Below are 15,863 nucleotides of genomic sequence, written 5' to 3' on the forward strand. Positions count from 1 at the left end.
AGATGAATTTAAACAAGGCATGTTCCAAGTGAACCCTCAGAGCCAGACTGACAACACTCCTGCAGCAAACTCATCTTCAACAGAAGCAAATTTTATTTCCTTTTCTGAGTACACACTGCTAACAAATGTATAGGCCAGTGTGATGGCCCTGTACTGTACACCTAGGGCTTGGAGCAGGCCTCCTACTGTGATATTAAGCAGGGGTGGCTGGGCACGGTGGCCCATGCCTGTAATTCCAGCACTTTGGGAGGCTGTAGCGGGTAGATCACCTGAGGTGAGGAGTTCGAGACCCGCCTGGCCAACATGTTAAAACCTGTCTCTACTAAAAATATGAAAATTAGCTGGGTGTGGTGGCGGGCACCTGTAATCCCAGCTACTGGGGAGGCTGAGGCAGGAGAATCGCTGGAACCTGGGAGGAGGCTGCAGTGAGCAGGGCTCTGACCACTGCACTCCAGCCTGGGCAACAGAGCAAGAGTCCGTCTAAAAAAAAAAAGAAGCATGGGTGAAAGTTTATCTGAGAGAAAGTTGAGGTCTATATACTTGATGTTAACAACAGAGTATTTTTTTTTTTAATGAATAGTTTTCTCTTTAATTAGAGAAGTCATTCACTCATTTATTCATTCACCTTTTAAATACCTAGGTGCCTACATGATGGGCCAGCCATTGGGCCTTGGGCCAGCAACCCTTATGACAGAAGAGTTCAAATGATTTCCACTATTCAGCCAAGCCAACACAACCTCAGCTAATTTTTAGTTTTTAATTTTAATTGTTTAGAGACAGGTTCTGTCTCTCAGGTTGGAGTGCAGTGGCCAGATCATAGCTCACTGCAGCCTCGAATCCCTGGGCTCAAACAATCTTCTTGCCTCAGCCTCCTGAGTAGCTGAGACCACAGGGGCGTGCTACGATACCTGGCTCACATTGAGATGGAGTCTCGCTCTGTCTCCCAGGCTGGAGTACAGTGGCACAATCTCGGCTCACTGCAACCTTTGCCTCCTGGGTTCAAGTGATTCTCCTGCCTCAGCCTCCTGAGTAGCTGGGATTATAGGCACCCACCACCATACCTGGCTAATTTTTTGTATTTTTAACAGAGATGGGGTTTCACCATGTTGGCCAGGCTGGTCTCAAACTCCTGACCTAGTGATCCGCCTGCCTTGGCCTCCCAAAGTGCTGGGATTACAGGTATGAGCCACCGCACCCAGCTACCTGGCTAATTTTTAAAAAATTTTGTAGAAACGGCGTCTTGCCATGTTGCCCAGGCTGGTCTTGAACTCCTGGGCTCAAGTGATCTGCCTGCTTCAGCCTCCCAAAGTGCTGGGTTTACAAGCCTGAGCCATCATGCCAGGCCCAGACCTAATTTTTAAGCAGAGTTTATGAGAAGAGAATCAGCTTTAATTTTTATTGCCTTAGTGCACTCTCATCCCATAGGAAGGTAGTTTGATATAGTCGAAGGAACAATGGACCAAGAATTGGAAATCCTGAGTTTAAGTTGTGGGCAAGTTACTTAACCTCTCTGGGTCTCACGTTTCTTTTCTGAAAAATGAGTGGGCTGGACCTAAGATTCCTTCCATCTCTAAAATTCTTTTATTCTATATGGTAACACATTCCACAGCATTTCCTTTGTGATCAAAATTAGTCTGTGACTTCCTACCTCAAGTATCCCTTTGCCCTCTTTGAATGTTAAACCAAATATGAAGAAGAAGCAATAACATTTTGTCACAGCCAACAAATTGCCCTTCCACAGAATGACCTTTGGGGGTTAGGCCACCCATTGCAATATCTAAATCCAAAAGGCAATGCTATGACCAACTTGTGAGCTGGCAGGCTGCCATCCAAAAGGATGGAAATGGTTGTAGGCAGCCAAAATTCTTGGCTGGTACATTTTTAATAAACATAGAAAATAAGAACAGCATTTTCCACTTGGATTGCTTAATTTGGTGCCCATACCATTGGAACATTTGCTGTTAGAATAAAGATGATGTGATATATCACTTATTTAGCGCAGGATGGATTAACTTTTACAAATGAGAAGTAGGTTATGGAGTCATCTGTAAGGAATTTTTATCCTTGTTTCTTGTGTCTGGCAGGAGATAGCTTGAGTCATTACAGCACTCTCTCCACCCCTTTTGGCCCTTTGTAACAGTTTTCCCTGAAACATAAGCTCTGTCGGATTTACTGTATTGCTATGAATGGACTAAGGCAAATTGGTGTAACTTCTTTGTGGTCGAATATGTTTTATTAATACTTTTCCAAGATGGTTCAATATGTTTTAATTTTTCCAAGAAAAAAGTCTCCACAGCACATGTTCAAATACTTGAGGTATGTGTTTCAAACTACAGGGAGAAACTTACGTAAGACAATGACCCTCATAGTTGGTAGCCATGATTTTTAATCATGCCTTTTGCACTAATTGATCCAGTTACTTGAGCTCTATGTTTCCCCGTCTCTACTTGCAATATGGCAACTAGGACATTTGACTGGCAAGTTTGTTTTCTCTCCAGTGGTTGGAGATCCTTGAATAAAATGCCCTCTGTAATGGTAAGCTGTAATTAGATATGTGGGTGGAAATTAGCGTTCTTCAAGTACACCATGTTTAAGGCAGAGGCATCACGCTTTCTACTACCTGAGGCCACCTTGATTCTGTGCCATAGCTCCAGGTCACTGCTTCTATAGGGCTGTTGGTCTAAGGCTGCCGGTTCCAAAAAGAAAATAACTCGGTATTGAGCTCTGAAACCAGGAAGTTTTTTTTTCTTTTTTTTTTAGATGGAGTCTCGCTCTGTCACCTAGGCTGGAGTGCAGTGGTGTGATCTGAGCTCACTACAACCTCCTCTCCCCGGGTTCAAGCGATTCTCTTGACTCAGCCTCCCTAGTAGCTGGGATTACAGGCGTGCACCACCACGCCCAGCCATTTTTTTTTTAGTAGAGACAGGGTTTCGCCATGTTGGCCAGGCTGGTCTGGAACTCCTGACCTCAGATGATTCGCCTGCCTCAGCCTCCCGAAGTGCTGGGATTACAGGCGTGAGCCACCGCACCCGGCTGAAACCAGGAAGCTTTTTTTATGGTTAAAAATGGGCTACACAGTTCTATTATAGACAAATCAGGCATTGACCACGGATCACTATAACTTGTCTTTTCATTTGGAAGTGTACATTATCCCAACCTTCCTAACTATCTTTTGAATAGTACCTGCATCTTAAAACAAAACACCAAAACTTTTGAATGGATTCCTGGAGTCATGGTAGGTCCTCCATTTTGGATGAGATCCTTCAGCAATAGGATCCCTGTAGCAACAACCCTTTTCCATCCTCCTCATCTTTTACACAGAAAGTACATCCCTGTCTTCTGGACTAAAAGGGGGCCGTAATTCGTACAGTTAAACATTTTATTATTGGATTTGTTTTTAGATTAAAAAAAAACCGAAAACAAAACCTTCAACAACGATCAATTCTGGCTTCCTGGATGCCCTCCTCCCGGACTTGACTTGAAATGAAATTGCTTCGCCAGTATTTTATATCTACTTTTTAAGGGAGGTGACTTCAAGACCATTGGGAATGACGAAAAATTTAAAATTATCATTAGTTCCTCTCTCTCCCCGCCCCCTGCCCGGGATTCCCTCTTTGCTAATGACGCTGGAAAGCGGCTCCACTGGCTGCGTTTCTCTTCTTCCACTCTTGCGGCAACACACTGTTCCGCGCGCGTCTCCCGGCGACTGCGTTTCCCCGAGAGTCGGCTGCGTTCGTTTGGGGATGAAGTCATCCCTAGACCTAGTGTGCACATCAACTCGTTCCATCGGCGCAGCACGCTGGGATTCCTCGGGAAGAAAAGGAGCGAAGGGAACAATGATGACCATATTTTCCATTTATATGCCCCTCCTCAACTCCGCAGGAATCGCTGGGCGCAGCCGCGGCGAGGGCGGGCAGTTGGGCTGACCGGGATGCCCCCCGATTCCCTCATACCCGTCCTGAGACCGCAACAGGGCGGGCTGAGCACTCGCCCCGCGCGAGGGCACCCGGCCGCGAGCCGACCCGGAGTCTCCTGGCCCGGCCCTGTGCCCAGTCACGCGTCCAAGCTCCCCACGCCGGTGCCTACGGGTCCGGCGCCCAGGAGGTCTCGGCGCCTCGGTCTCCGCACCGCGGCCGTGGGGGAGGCCTCGGAGCTCCCCAAGTCTCTGGGGAGCGGGAGGCGACGGGGAGGGGGCCGACGGTCAAGGACAACCACGGGCGAGGAACCCCGGCCGACAACTGGCGGGAGGTGTTGGGCGGGGGGGGGGGGGGGGGGTGGCCCGCCCGAATCCCAGGGGGGTGCAGGGGGCGGGGTAGGGAGGCAACAAAGAGCCTCTCTCCGCCGCCGCCGCCGCCGTCTCGCTCGCTCCCTCCCAGCCTCGCTCTCCGCAGTCCGGCGGGGGCCCGGCCGCCGGCGCGGGGGAGCGCGCTCGGCCCCCTGCCTCCCCTTCCCTCCCCTCCCCCCGTGCCGCCCCCTCGCCCCCGGGGGAAGGAGGGGAGGAGGGCGGCGCCTGCGTGTTCCTCCGCCGCGCGCCCCGCCTCCTCCCGGGCTCCTCGCGGCGATCCCGACTCTCCTCCCGCGGCTGCAGCAGCTGCCGGTTGCACACGGCCTCGGCGGCGGCGCGGTGAGCGCGGGCCTGTGGAGCGGCGGCCGGGCGCGCGGCCCCGGCGGGCACCCCTCCGAGGGCGGCCGAGGAAGCTCCGGGAGGAGGAGCAGGACCACGAGGAGGTGGGAGGCGGCGGCCGCCTGGGGACCAGCTCGGCGCCTCGGCCTCTCCGCCCCTTCCCCAGCCTTTCTCTCGCCCTCTTCTCCCACACTCCCGGCCGGCGCCTCGGCTTTGTGCGAGGAGATGGTGTAGCCCCCTGGCCGCCGAAGGAGGAGCCGGACACTTGTCTCCCGTCTCCGAGCTGCTCCCCACCCCTGGAGGAGAGACCCCCCTCGGCTCGGCGCCTTCTGCGTCTCCCGGCTGGTGGGGAAGCCTCTGCGCCGCCGGCACCATGAGGTGAGGGGCGCGCGGGGCGGGGGCCGGGCGGGCCATTGTGCCGCGGGAGCCGCGACCCCCGTTCTCCTCGGACCCCGCCTTCCCTCTCCCGGCCCGGCGCGTCTTCCCTGGTCTCCGGTCTGTTCCTCCCCCCTCCCCCTTTTGTCCCTTCCAATTTCTCTTTCTTTCTTGGAAACCTCCCCAACCCGTGTGGTTTGGGGGTCTCGCTTCATCGTTCTCTCATTTTTCCTCAAATGCTCTTCTTTCACCCAGGATTTCCCTTCCTAAATTTAATTTGCGCCTGGCTCCCTCCCCCAAGCCTTTGCAAGCGAAACCCGGGAGATGGGGAGGGGTTCGAGAATCGAAGCGTGCGTGTTGCTGGGAAACAGGTATTTTTTCGTATATATGTAAAAATTTCATGCACTTTTGCCTCCGAACTCTCGTCTTTAATTAAAAAAGGAAGAAAAGTTTGAAAGGTCTGAAATCTCTGCGGGTAATAAAGTGCCTCTGGTAGGGGTAAGTGAAGGAGCTGTGAAAGGTGCAATTTCACGATGGTGGGGGAAGGGAAAGAATTGATTAGGTTCACGTGGTGGGGGCAGTAAAAGACTGGGATAAGTAAGTTGGTAGGGGTGTGTAAGCGGGGGCGGGGAAGGGATCTGTTTGGAAAAGCCTTTTCTCCCCTTTCTCTGTAGCAGCCTGTGTTGCATTGCAGCAGCTGCTTTTTCCCTTTGCTCTGTAATCAATAAAACAGGAGCTAAATTATTTTTGCGGCCCCGAAGAAGAGAATTGAATGTACTGTCGTAAAATATTTTTTTAATTGATACGATGAAACATATGGTGTGATATTTTTCTTTATTGTTTCTCAAATTGTGCAGGAGAATAAACCATGATGTGGTGTGTCATTCATTGGAGATTTTTTTTCCAGCCTTTCCTAAACCTGTTTTGTGTCCATAACCTTCTCATTTCGGATTGGTGCAAGACTTCGTGAGAAATGGGACTTGGTAGACTGAAGGCTGATCCATTCTGCGTTATCATCCTTAAAGGCCTTCCTTTTGGGTTAAACAATTGTGGATAAAGTAAATTACTCCATTTCTGTCTCCTGGAAGAGATAGTCTTACAGTTCATTTGGATTTGAATCTCCTTTGTGTTAAAGATTAATAGCCAACCGTTGCTAAGACCTTTATAATGTAATACAATGAGATTTGAATGATATAATCTACAAATTCCTTCGCTTTGGCAAGAAAATGTCATGTCATTGGAATTCTTTCTCAATTTCGGTAGTTTCCATTTTAAACTTTGCTTTTCATTTTTTTTTCTATCAAGGTTAAACGTGTTTCCATTTTGCTTTTATATATATATTGTGATATATCTTTGTTGAATTTTTACTTAGGCTTACTGTGAATTTGAATTTTTTTCTCTGATTCCAAGTTACCTGTATTTATGATGGCCTTAAAGAGTGAGTTTAATGTGGTGTCTCTAGGCGACTGACCCCTTTTCCCTTGATGATTTCACACAAGTTATTTTCAAATATAAGCGATCAGTTTAAATAGTAATTATAGCATACAAACCAAAAAACACAATCTTTGTAAAATATGGCTTGAAAACTTTGAGTCATATGTTTGAGCATGACTTTTTTTTTTTTTTAATCAAGTTACTGATGTCCTTGAAAACTCAGGAACTATAATATACATACTGTTATATCTTGTAATATTATATGTTGTTGGTTTCTGTTTTAGAGATCTAATGCCGTAGGGATCTTGCAGACCAGAAGTTATCAGTTGTTTCAAACTTTGGATAAACTTATCTTAACATTGAGAAATATAAAACAGGGAAAGTTTTTTTTTTTTTAAAGATGCAGTCTTGCTCTCTTGCCCAGGCTGGAGTGCAGTGGCGCGATCTCGGCTCACTGCAACCTCCGCCTCCTGGGTTCAAGCGATTCTCCTGCCTCAGCCTCCCGAGTAGCTGGGATTACAGGTGCGTGTCACCACGCCCGGCTAGTTTTTTGTATTTTTAGTAGAGACGGGGTTTCACCATGTTAGCCAGGATGGTCTCCATCTCCGGACCTCGTGATCCACCAGCTTCGGCCTCCCAAAGTGCTGGGATTACAGGCGTGAGCCACCGTGCCTGGCCAAAAGTGGGTTATTTTTAAATAAAAACAGGAATAGTCTAATTCAAAGATTGTGAACTAAAAAAAAGTTACCGTTTTGGGTATTCAGTAAAGTTTAATCACTGTCATGTATAGATGTCAGTCTGTCACAGGTAAATTATGTCTTCACTTGAAAGTTCCTTTTCTAATAAAAAGTAACTTCTGTTTTTCAAGCTCTTTTCTTGCTCTGTTCCTTATGAAGTGTAGAGAGAGAGGAACCACACTGATGTTTTCCAGTAACGTAAATATAGAACTTGGTACGCAGGTCTGAAAAGTTAAAGCAGTCTACAGCAATTCTTTGTAGGCTAATTTTGAATAAGAGCAGGAAAGAGGGTCAGCTTTTCACTTTGGAAGGAACTGGATTATTTGGTAGGTGGTTAGGTAGTACTTAGATTTGCTTAGATACCTATAAAAGTGAGATTGGTATGGGACAAAACGTTCTTGTGCTGCTTGCAAAAGTCTTTGGAATATTCTTTGGGATATTTTGGTGCTTAAGAAAGTGCTTTTCAGGTTATATTAATATATGCTTAGTCTTCATGCTTTCAAGTCCTGTGGGACATTAATGTTAGTCTTTTAAGTTGAGTCCTTTTTGGTTATATTAAGAGGTAGTTCTGATGTTTCAAAGGCCATCCAGAAATAGGAATGCCTGAACAGGAATTTCCAATTAAGTGGGTCAGAATCCTGAACAGAGGATATGATGAATATATTATGGTATAAATATTAGTGATATCTGTCAGATGACTGTAATTTTAGGGATAGCATGATCACTGTGTATAATCTTATACAGAAGAGAACTGAATGATAGTTTATGTTCCTGAAACAGTCATAGGCATTTGAGTAAAATGCAGTATATAGATTTACTTGTTAATATTTTGCTTAAAGATGAATATTTAAAAAATGAAAAAGCTTATTACTTATACAGGACAGCGGAAAGGTTGAGACCAAAAAGCTGGTACTTTTAGTGTCCTGTCTGACTGTTTAGTTCTATTCTTATTTTTCATTTATGCAGTGTTTCAAAAGTGTAAGATGCTATGTGATTAAAGTGTGCATGTATGTATGTGAATGCGTTTGTATGCATGTACAGTGTGTGCCTTTTAAGTGCATTTTTAAAATTAGTTGGTTTGTTACTTAAGGTTTTTTTTTTTTTTTTTTTAACTGAAAGAGGAGCTTGTTTGATCTAAAATAGTTGCATGTAGCCTAGTGGCTAAGGAGAACTCAGAAGATTTTGTATTTACATTCTTGGATCCGTATTAAAATAGTCCAGGCTTCCACTAGCTACTCTGACTTTCTCATATAAAAAGGTGTAATAGGGTTATGAGGATTTGTCCAAGCCATTTACTAGCTGGGTGACCTTGAACTAATCACATTATTTCACTGATGCATTTTTTAAAAATATGTAAAAATAGAGATAATTCTTAACTGAGTAGTGAGGATCAAATGATAATAGAAGGTACTTTATACACTAGTAAGCCTTAAATTTATGTTACTCCTCCTGTTTCCAGGCCTATTTCTGTATTAGACTATTTGGGTAAAACTTCTGGGCGGTTGGCTCCACCTTGAGACCTTATTTAGCTCAAGAATGTCAAAAAGACCACATTTTTATTATTTTATAGGTGAGGAAGCTGTTTCCTTCTTGTGTGTTTCCTTCCTTAGGGTCTTTGAAGTATCTTCATTTGTGGTAATCATAAATTTTATATACATTTTAGAGTGTGGTACAATCAAGGGTCAGAAGATCCAGGTTTTATATGCTGACCTGTTAATTGAGTAAACTGGTAAAAAAAAAAAAAAAAAAGGAGATAATCTTACATTTCACAGGATTGTTTTGTGAAGTGTCAAGTGAGATATCCATGAAAGGATACAAATAGTAGTCTCTTTGTTCCCATGGGTCTTCATTTATACTCGTAGCTGTTGGATGTGTGACTTTCCCACAGAGGTTTATTTTAGGAGCAAGAGCCAAATCTTCATTTTTTGAATGTCAGTATTGTAGGAATTTACTAAGTGAATAAATCTTGAATAAGAGTGTGGATTAATAGAGAAAATTCACTAAAGTTTATTCAGTATTCAAGGTGTTGGATACCTTGTTGGCCCAGTTGGATTGAGCAGAATAACTATGGAGGCACCATTTGGCTGGTATAGAAGAAATTACATACTGAATAGGTTTTGGTGATTTATCTTACAGAAGGCTTAAAATGGGTGATTGTATAACTTGTAAAACATCTCGTCTTTATCATGAGTGTAAGAAAGGTTTGAAAAAATGTGATTTCAATTTTTATATGGTTGTAGGGGAGTAAAAGGGTATTTAAACCCTACTTGTGCCAACTTAAAGTTGTCTTTTCCTCTTTTTTCTCCTCGTTTGAAATTGATGAATGGAATTGAGTGGAAGTAAAAGTTAGAGAATATGAGCTGAGGCTGTACTTCAGTGGATGCCTCTTCAGATAAGGGTTTACGAAATTTTCCTGACTAGAAACAAGAAGGGGATTCCTTGTCAGACCTGGGATATAGTCCTTGACTTGCCCCTAACATGCTCCCCCAATCCCCTCGTCCCCCACTATTCCTGTGTGTTCCAGTGCACTTTACATGTTTTTTTGCTATTGCATTTATTCTGTTTTATAATTATGTGGTTCTTTTTGTCCCTCTTCATTGTAAGTTCCTTGAAGACAGGGACTGCATTTTTATATTCATGGTACTAGCAAAATACTTGGCAAATAGTGGGTGGCCTGTGTAAGTGTTTGACTTTGTGTTGCTCTTTTATAGAATCTACTCACTAGCAATCCCATTTTTGGAATACCTGTAGTGTTCTAGAAGCTCTACTGGATATTGTAGGGTGTAGTGTAGTATTTGGTGGATACTAAATGTTAATAACATAATTTAATTAAGCAAGCAAAAACTCACATCCTGACTCCAGGAATAGGTGTAGAATTTGGTTTTCTTTTGTTCTTTTTTTAATTTTAATTTAATTTTTATTTTGTAGAGATGTGGTCTTGCTATGTTGACCAGTCAGGTTTTGAACTCACCTGGCCAGAATTTATTTCTTATTCTAACACAGAGCTCAGAAGTTGGTACAAGTGTCAGGATTGTCTAAATTCTAAGCCCTTTGGAGGATACCATGTTTACTTGACTTCATGATTAAATTCTGAATTACTGAAAGGACCATCAATCTGTTTTTAAGTCTCTTTGACAAAAGTACTTGAAAATATTTTCAAGTAACAAGCATATGCATCTCTATTGATTTAATTTATTTTTACCCCATTTAGTGCTTGCTTTGTTTTGATTCTTTTTCTGTTTTTGTTTTTTGAGATGGAGTTTCACTCTTGCCCAGGCTGGAGTGCAGTGGTGTGATCTCCGTTCACTGCAACTTCTGCCTCCCAGGTTCAAGCAATTCTCCATCGTCAGCCTCCCGAGTAGCTGGGACTACAGGTGCGTGCCACCACGCCCAGCTAATTTTTTGTATTTTTAGTAGAGATGGGGTTTCACCATGTTAGCCAGGATGGTCTCCATCTCCTGACCTCGTGATGCGCCCGCCTCAGCCTCCCAAAGTGCTGGGATTACAGGCATGAGCCACCGTGCCCAGCCCCACTTTGTTTTGATTCTTATCGGTGCTTCAAATACCAATCATTGGGTAGTGCATGATACTCTTGAAGTATTAGTTAGTGTGGGCTGCCATAACAAAATACCATAGACCAAACAACAGAAATTTATTTTTTATTTTTATTTATTTATTTTTTTGAGACAGAGTCTCGCTCTGTTTCCCAGGCCGGAGTGCAGTGGCGCGATCTTGGCTCATTGCAAGCTCCGCCTCCTGGGTTCACGCCATTCTCCTGCCTCAGCCTCCTGAGCAGCTGGGACCACAGGCGCCTGCCACCACGCCCGGCTAATTTTTTTGTATTTTTTAGTAGAGACGGGGTTTCACTGTGTTAGCCAGGATGGTCTCGATCTCCTGACCTCATGGGATTACAGGTGGGAGCCATGGCGCCCGGCCTGGAAATTTATTTTAAGGTTCTGGAGGCTGGAGGTCAGAGATCAGGTTGCCAGTGTGGATGGGTTTTGGTGAGGGTTCTTTTCCTGGCTTGCAGAAGATATCTATCTTTCTCTCTGTGTCCTCACATGGTAGGGTGGGTATAGGAATCCTGGGGTCGGGGAAATGGGGGGGGATCTCTCTCTTCTCATTTCATAAGGCCATTAATCCTATTAAATTAGGGCCCTACGCTTATAACTTAATTTAACATTAGTTACCTCCTAAAAGCCCTTTTTCCAAATATAGTCACATTGAGGGTTAGGGTATTAAACATATAAATTTTAGGGGAACACAGTTCAGTCTATAGCAGAAGATAACTACTTTTTTTTTTTTTGGTCAGTGTGTACAACTTTGGAAGAAAATAATTTGTTTAATGTTTAGGTGAATTTTAGATAAGTTTTAAGTAACCAAAAATCATTTACTAAAGAAGATAAATTAGGGGAGTTGATTATTTATACAAGATATCTGTTAAATTTTCTAGAACTATCTTTACATTGGGAAACTTCTATTTTACAATGATTTAAGTAAGTTTTATTAAGAGGCAACTTTCCCAAAGACTACTTTGGGTATGAGGCAATGTACGTATATCTAAGTGTAGAGATTGAATGGTGTAGGGTAAAGAGGACAGGCTTTGAAGTTAACTCTGGGTTTGACTCTAGTTTGACATTTACTAAATAATTTATTTTTGAGTGGGTTATAAACATTTTTTGGGATCAAATTTGTTATGTAAAATAGAGATACTTTGTGAATTATAGAGTTGTTGGGAAAATTAAATAAAATTCTGGCATAACACTTGGCACACAAAATGAGCTTGATAAGAGTAAATCCCCTACTTCTATGAAAGTCTGACATCTCAAGTTTATGTTAAGAATGTGAAAAACCATGTAAAATGGTGCAGCTGCTTTAGAAAACAGTTTGGCAGTTCCTCAAAAAGTTAAACATAGAGTTATCATATGACCCAGCAATTCCATTCCTAGAAATGAAAACATTTGTCCACAGAAAAACTTGTACACAAATGTCTCTAGTATCGTTATTCGTAATAGCCAAAAAGCAGAAATAACCCAGATGTGTCTCATTTCATGAATAGATCATCAAAATGTGGTATGTCTATACAACAGAATAATATTTGGCCATCAAAAGGAATGGAGTTCTGATACATGCCACAGCATAGATGGAAGCATTATGCTAAGTGAAATAAGCCAGACACAAAAGGCGATATATGCCATGATTCCATTTATATGAAATGTCCAGCATAGGCAGATCTATATGATAACACCAGAAGAAGATCTCATTTGCTTTTTACATGAGTTGTTTCTGACATTTTTATTACTTTGGATTAATATTTTAAATTGACATCTTCGTGCTATTTAAAGAAGAGAGATTGAAGATAGAACCACTGGACATTTCTCTGTAGGGAAACAAGCAGGTGGGAGTGCTGAGGTGGAAAGCTTGGTAGTGGTGCCTTTGAAAGGCCTGAACAAATTTTGGAGCTGTATCTTCGTGTTAAGGAGACAGCCAGCCATCTCTTTGGTAGGCCTGTTGTAAGTAAGGATGACTAAAGTCACCAGTAAAATGTGGTGAAGCAAATCCATCAGAATCTTCAGAAAACTTAAATCTGGGTGGTGATTTTCTGGGATTTGTTTACAGTAGTCTCAAATACCAAAAGTTTTGTCTTTGGGGAATGAGGTAATCATGATATTTTTAAATAAACTGAGCCCTTTTCCAGTGGTAAAGGCCTTATAGAACATCTGGTCGTGGTAAGAATACATCTGATGATGTGAAATCAAAATGACTACGTTTAACTGTGCCTTAGAGGTCCTCAGTCTTCTGTCCTTTTTGGTATCTGTTATATTTGCAACTTGGCGGGGGGGAACTTTATAAAGAACCAGGAACTTAAGTAAAATAAAATGAATAGCTCTTTAGGTCAAATCTCAAGGGAGTCCAAATTGCTCCTTTTACAGTTCAGTGAAGGGATCTTTTTATGCAGGCTTAATAATTATTAAATACTGGTTATTTGAAAATCTGCTTTGTTCTGCAGTCTTTCTCCTCCTCCCCCGAATTCTCATGTTAGACTGATATTGCAAGCAAAATTGTGACTGTTCAGTTTTTAACAATTTAAGATTTATGTATCTTAAGTTTTCATTTAAAACTTTTACTTACTGTCTACTTAATTGTGGTCTTTGCAGTATTTTTAGAAAAATAAATCAATTACTGTTGTCCATATGTCTGGTCAGTATTTTTTTAAATTACTTTTTTCCTTCCATTGTAAAGTAGTACAGATTTTGAACAGATTTTAGAAGGCATGGAAAGTATAAAACATTTATTTATGAAATGTTAAATCTAAGCCATCTAGTATTTTAATGTTTTAATGTGTAGATTTCTAAACTTTTTGTAGTGCATTTGCAGCCATCATTGTACATGTGCATATGATTATATATAAAAGTAAGATTATACTATTTAAAAATGGAATTATACTATATTTGTATTGTGTATTTTGTAACTCGTCCCTTTCCATATATAATATCTATACTTTTTACATTTTATTATTTTTATTTTTTAAATAGGGTCTTAAACTGTCACCTAGGCTGGAATGCAGTGGTGCAGTCATAGCTTACTGCAGCCTCGAACTCCTGGGCTCAAGCAATCCTCCCATCTCAGCCTCCTGAGTAGCTGAGACTACAGATGTGCGCCATCACGCCCTCTAATTGTTAAGATTTTTATGTAGAGACAGGGTCTCCCTATGTTACCCAGGCTGGTCTTGAACTCCTGGCCTCAAGTCATCCTCCCACTTCAGCCTCCCAAAGCACTCAGATTACAGGCATGAGCTGCTGTGTCCAGCCAGTAATTCTTGTTCCTAACTATATAGCTACATAACTTTAAGTGACTGCATAATATTCCATTGCTTTGGATGGATGACTTTGTCTACTTAAATCTTAAAGATGGACTTTTAGATTTGTTCCATTATTTTTGTTATAAAAAACACTGCTGTGAACATCTTTGGTTATATGTCTTTGTGTGCATATCTGATACTGTTTTAGGATACATTCCTAGAAGTAAAATCAAGAAGTAGTGCTGTTTTTTTTTTTTTAATTATTTTTTGTTTCTTTACTTTTCTGTATCCAGTCTATCATTGTCCTACCAGGTCACCTTCACTTGCTTCTGTCCATCTCACTGCCTCAAGTCCAGGCCACTGTTATCTCTTACCTGAACTATTAGTGTTTCCTCATTTCCATTCGTGTCCCCTATTCTTCATGCATCACTCAGAATACTCTTAAAGTGGAAATCAGATATTGTTATTTCCCACGTAAAGCCTTTGGCAGCATCTTAGGCTAAAACCCAAATTAGTCATAAAACCAAAATTATTAAGGTCTTGCATGACCTGGCTCTGCATTCCAAGTTGCCAGCACAGGCCTCTGTGAGTATGCAGTAAGTATTTGAGTGAATAATAAACAAAATGACTAAAGGGAATTGTATCCGTTTTTGATACACATTACCAGATAAGCAAGAGTAGATGAGATTTCTAGTTACCCCACATTCTGGCCAGCTCAGGCCATTATCGGTCTTTTAATCTTTGCCAATGTGATTGGCAAAAGGTGTTACCTCATTGGTTTAATTTGTATTTCTTTGATTACTTGTAGGGCTCTTTATTTGTTTATTGGACATCTTTATTTTTGTGTGGCTGTCTGTTCATGTGCTTTTTCTATTTTCCCAATGAGATGTGTAGTTTTTCTTCTAATGGTTTATAATAATGAGGATATTAACTCTTCATAGTGCATATACATATATCGTATCCGACATCTACTGCTGTTTAACAAAGCATCTCAAAGCCTAGTAAAGCTGTCACCCGGGCTGGAGTGCAGTGGTACAATCATAGCTTACTGCAGCCTTGAACTCCTGGGCTCAAGTGATCCTCCCACCTCAGCTTCCTGAGTAGCTGAGACTACAGATGTGCTACGGATTGGCTGGGCAGCTCTTCTTACCTGGACTCATTCGTGTGTTTTCCTTCACATAGGTTCATCTGGTGTGTCTATCCCATCCCTCTGCCTCATCGCTCCTCATGACAGCATGCCCTAGTATGAAAGCTCTTAACAAACCTCAGCTTTTATCCTGTTTGCTTATGTTTCTTTGCCCAAAACAAGTCATGGTAAAGCCCAAAGTCAGTGGGGGAGGCGATTACACAAGGACAGATCAAGAGGTGCTATTCATTGGTGGTCATAATGTAAACTTTACTATATGTATCTTCTTTTTTTTTTTTTGAGATGGAGTCTCACTCTTTCTCACCTAGGCTGGAGTGTGTGCAGTCATGCGATCTCGGCTCACTGCAACCTCTGCCTCCTGGGTTCAAACAGTCCTCCCATCTCAATCTCCTGAGTAGCTAGGATTACAGGCGTGCGTCACCATGCCTGGCTAATTTTTTTTGTATTTGTTCTTATTTTTATTTTTGAGATGAAGTCTTGCTGTGTCCCCCAGGCCGGAGTGCAGTGGTGCTGCAGTCTTGGCTCACTGCAGCCTCTGCTTCCTGGGTTCAAGTGATTCTCCTGCCTCAGCCTCCTGAGTAGCTGTAATTACAGATGCATGAGACCACGCTCAGGTAATTTTTGTATTTTTAGTAGAGACAGGGTTTCACCATGTTGGCCAGGCTGGTCTCGAACTCCTGACCTCAAGTGATCTGCCTGCCTCGGCCTCCCAAAGTGCTGGGATTACAGGTGTGAGCCATGGCG

General features: G+C 42.6%; 1 protein-coding gene and 1 long non-coding RNA gene across 26 annotated transcripts in view; one reads left to right on the plus strand and one right to left on the minus strand.

Annotated features, from left to right (window-relative positions):
* The window catches only part of LOC129044386 (uncharacterized), a 126,649-nt gene that overhangs the window by 102,397 nt on the left and 8,389 nt on the right, over window positions 1-15,863 (minus strand). The window lies entirely within an intron of this gene.
* ENAH (ENAH actin regulator) overlaps window positions 4,872-15,863 on the plus strand; it is a 155,691-nt gene continuing 144,699 nt past the window's right edge. For 11 of the 25 annotated variants that reach the window (XM_063671654.1, XM_063671728.1, XM_063671900.1 and 8 more), the window contains exons 1-2: window positions 4,882-5,002; window positions 5,255-5,370. In XM_063671654.1, the coding sequence (XP_063527724.1) occupies window positions 5,324-5,370 (47 nt within the window). In that variant the 5' untranslated portion in view covers window positions 4,882-5,002; window positions 5,255-5,323. Of the gene's footprint in view, window positions 5,120-5,254; window positions 5,371-15,863 lie in introns of all 25 variants that reach the window. The other 14 variants (XM_063671689.1, XM_063672237.1, XM_054502169.2 and 11 more) reach the window with 4 other exon arrangements.

This window comes from Pongo pygmaeus, chromosome 1, assembly GCF_028885625.2.
Source record: "Pongo pygmaeus isolate AG05252 chromosome 1, NHGRI_mPonPyg2-v2.0_pri, whole genome shotgun sequence".
NCBI classification, from domain to species: Eukaryota; Metazoa; Chordata; class Mammalia; order Primates; family Hominidae; genus Pongo; species Pongo pygmaeus.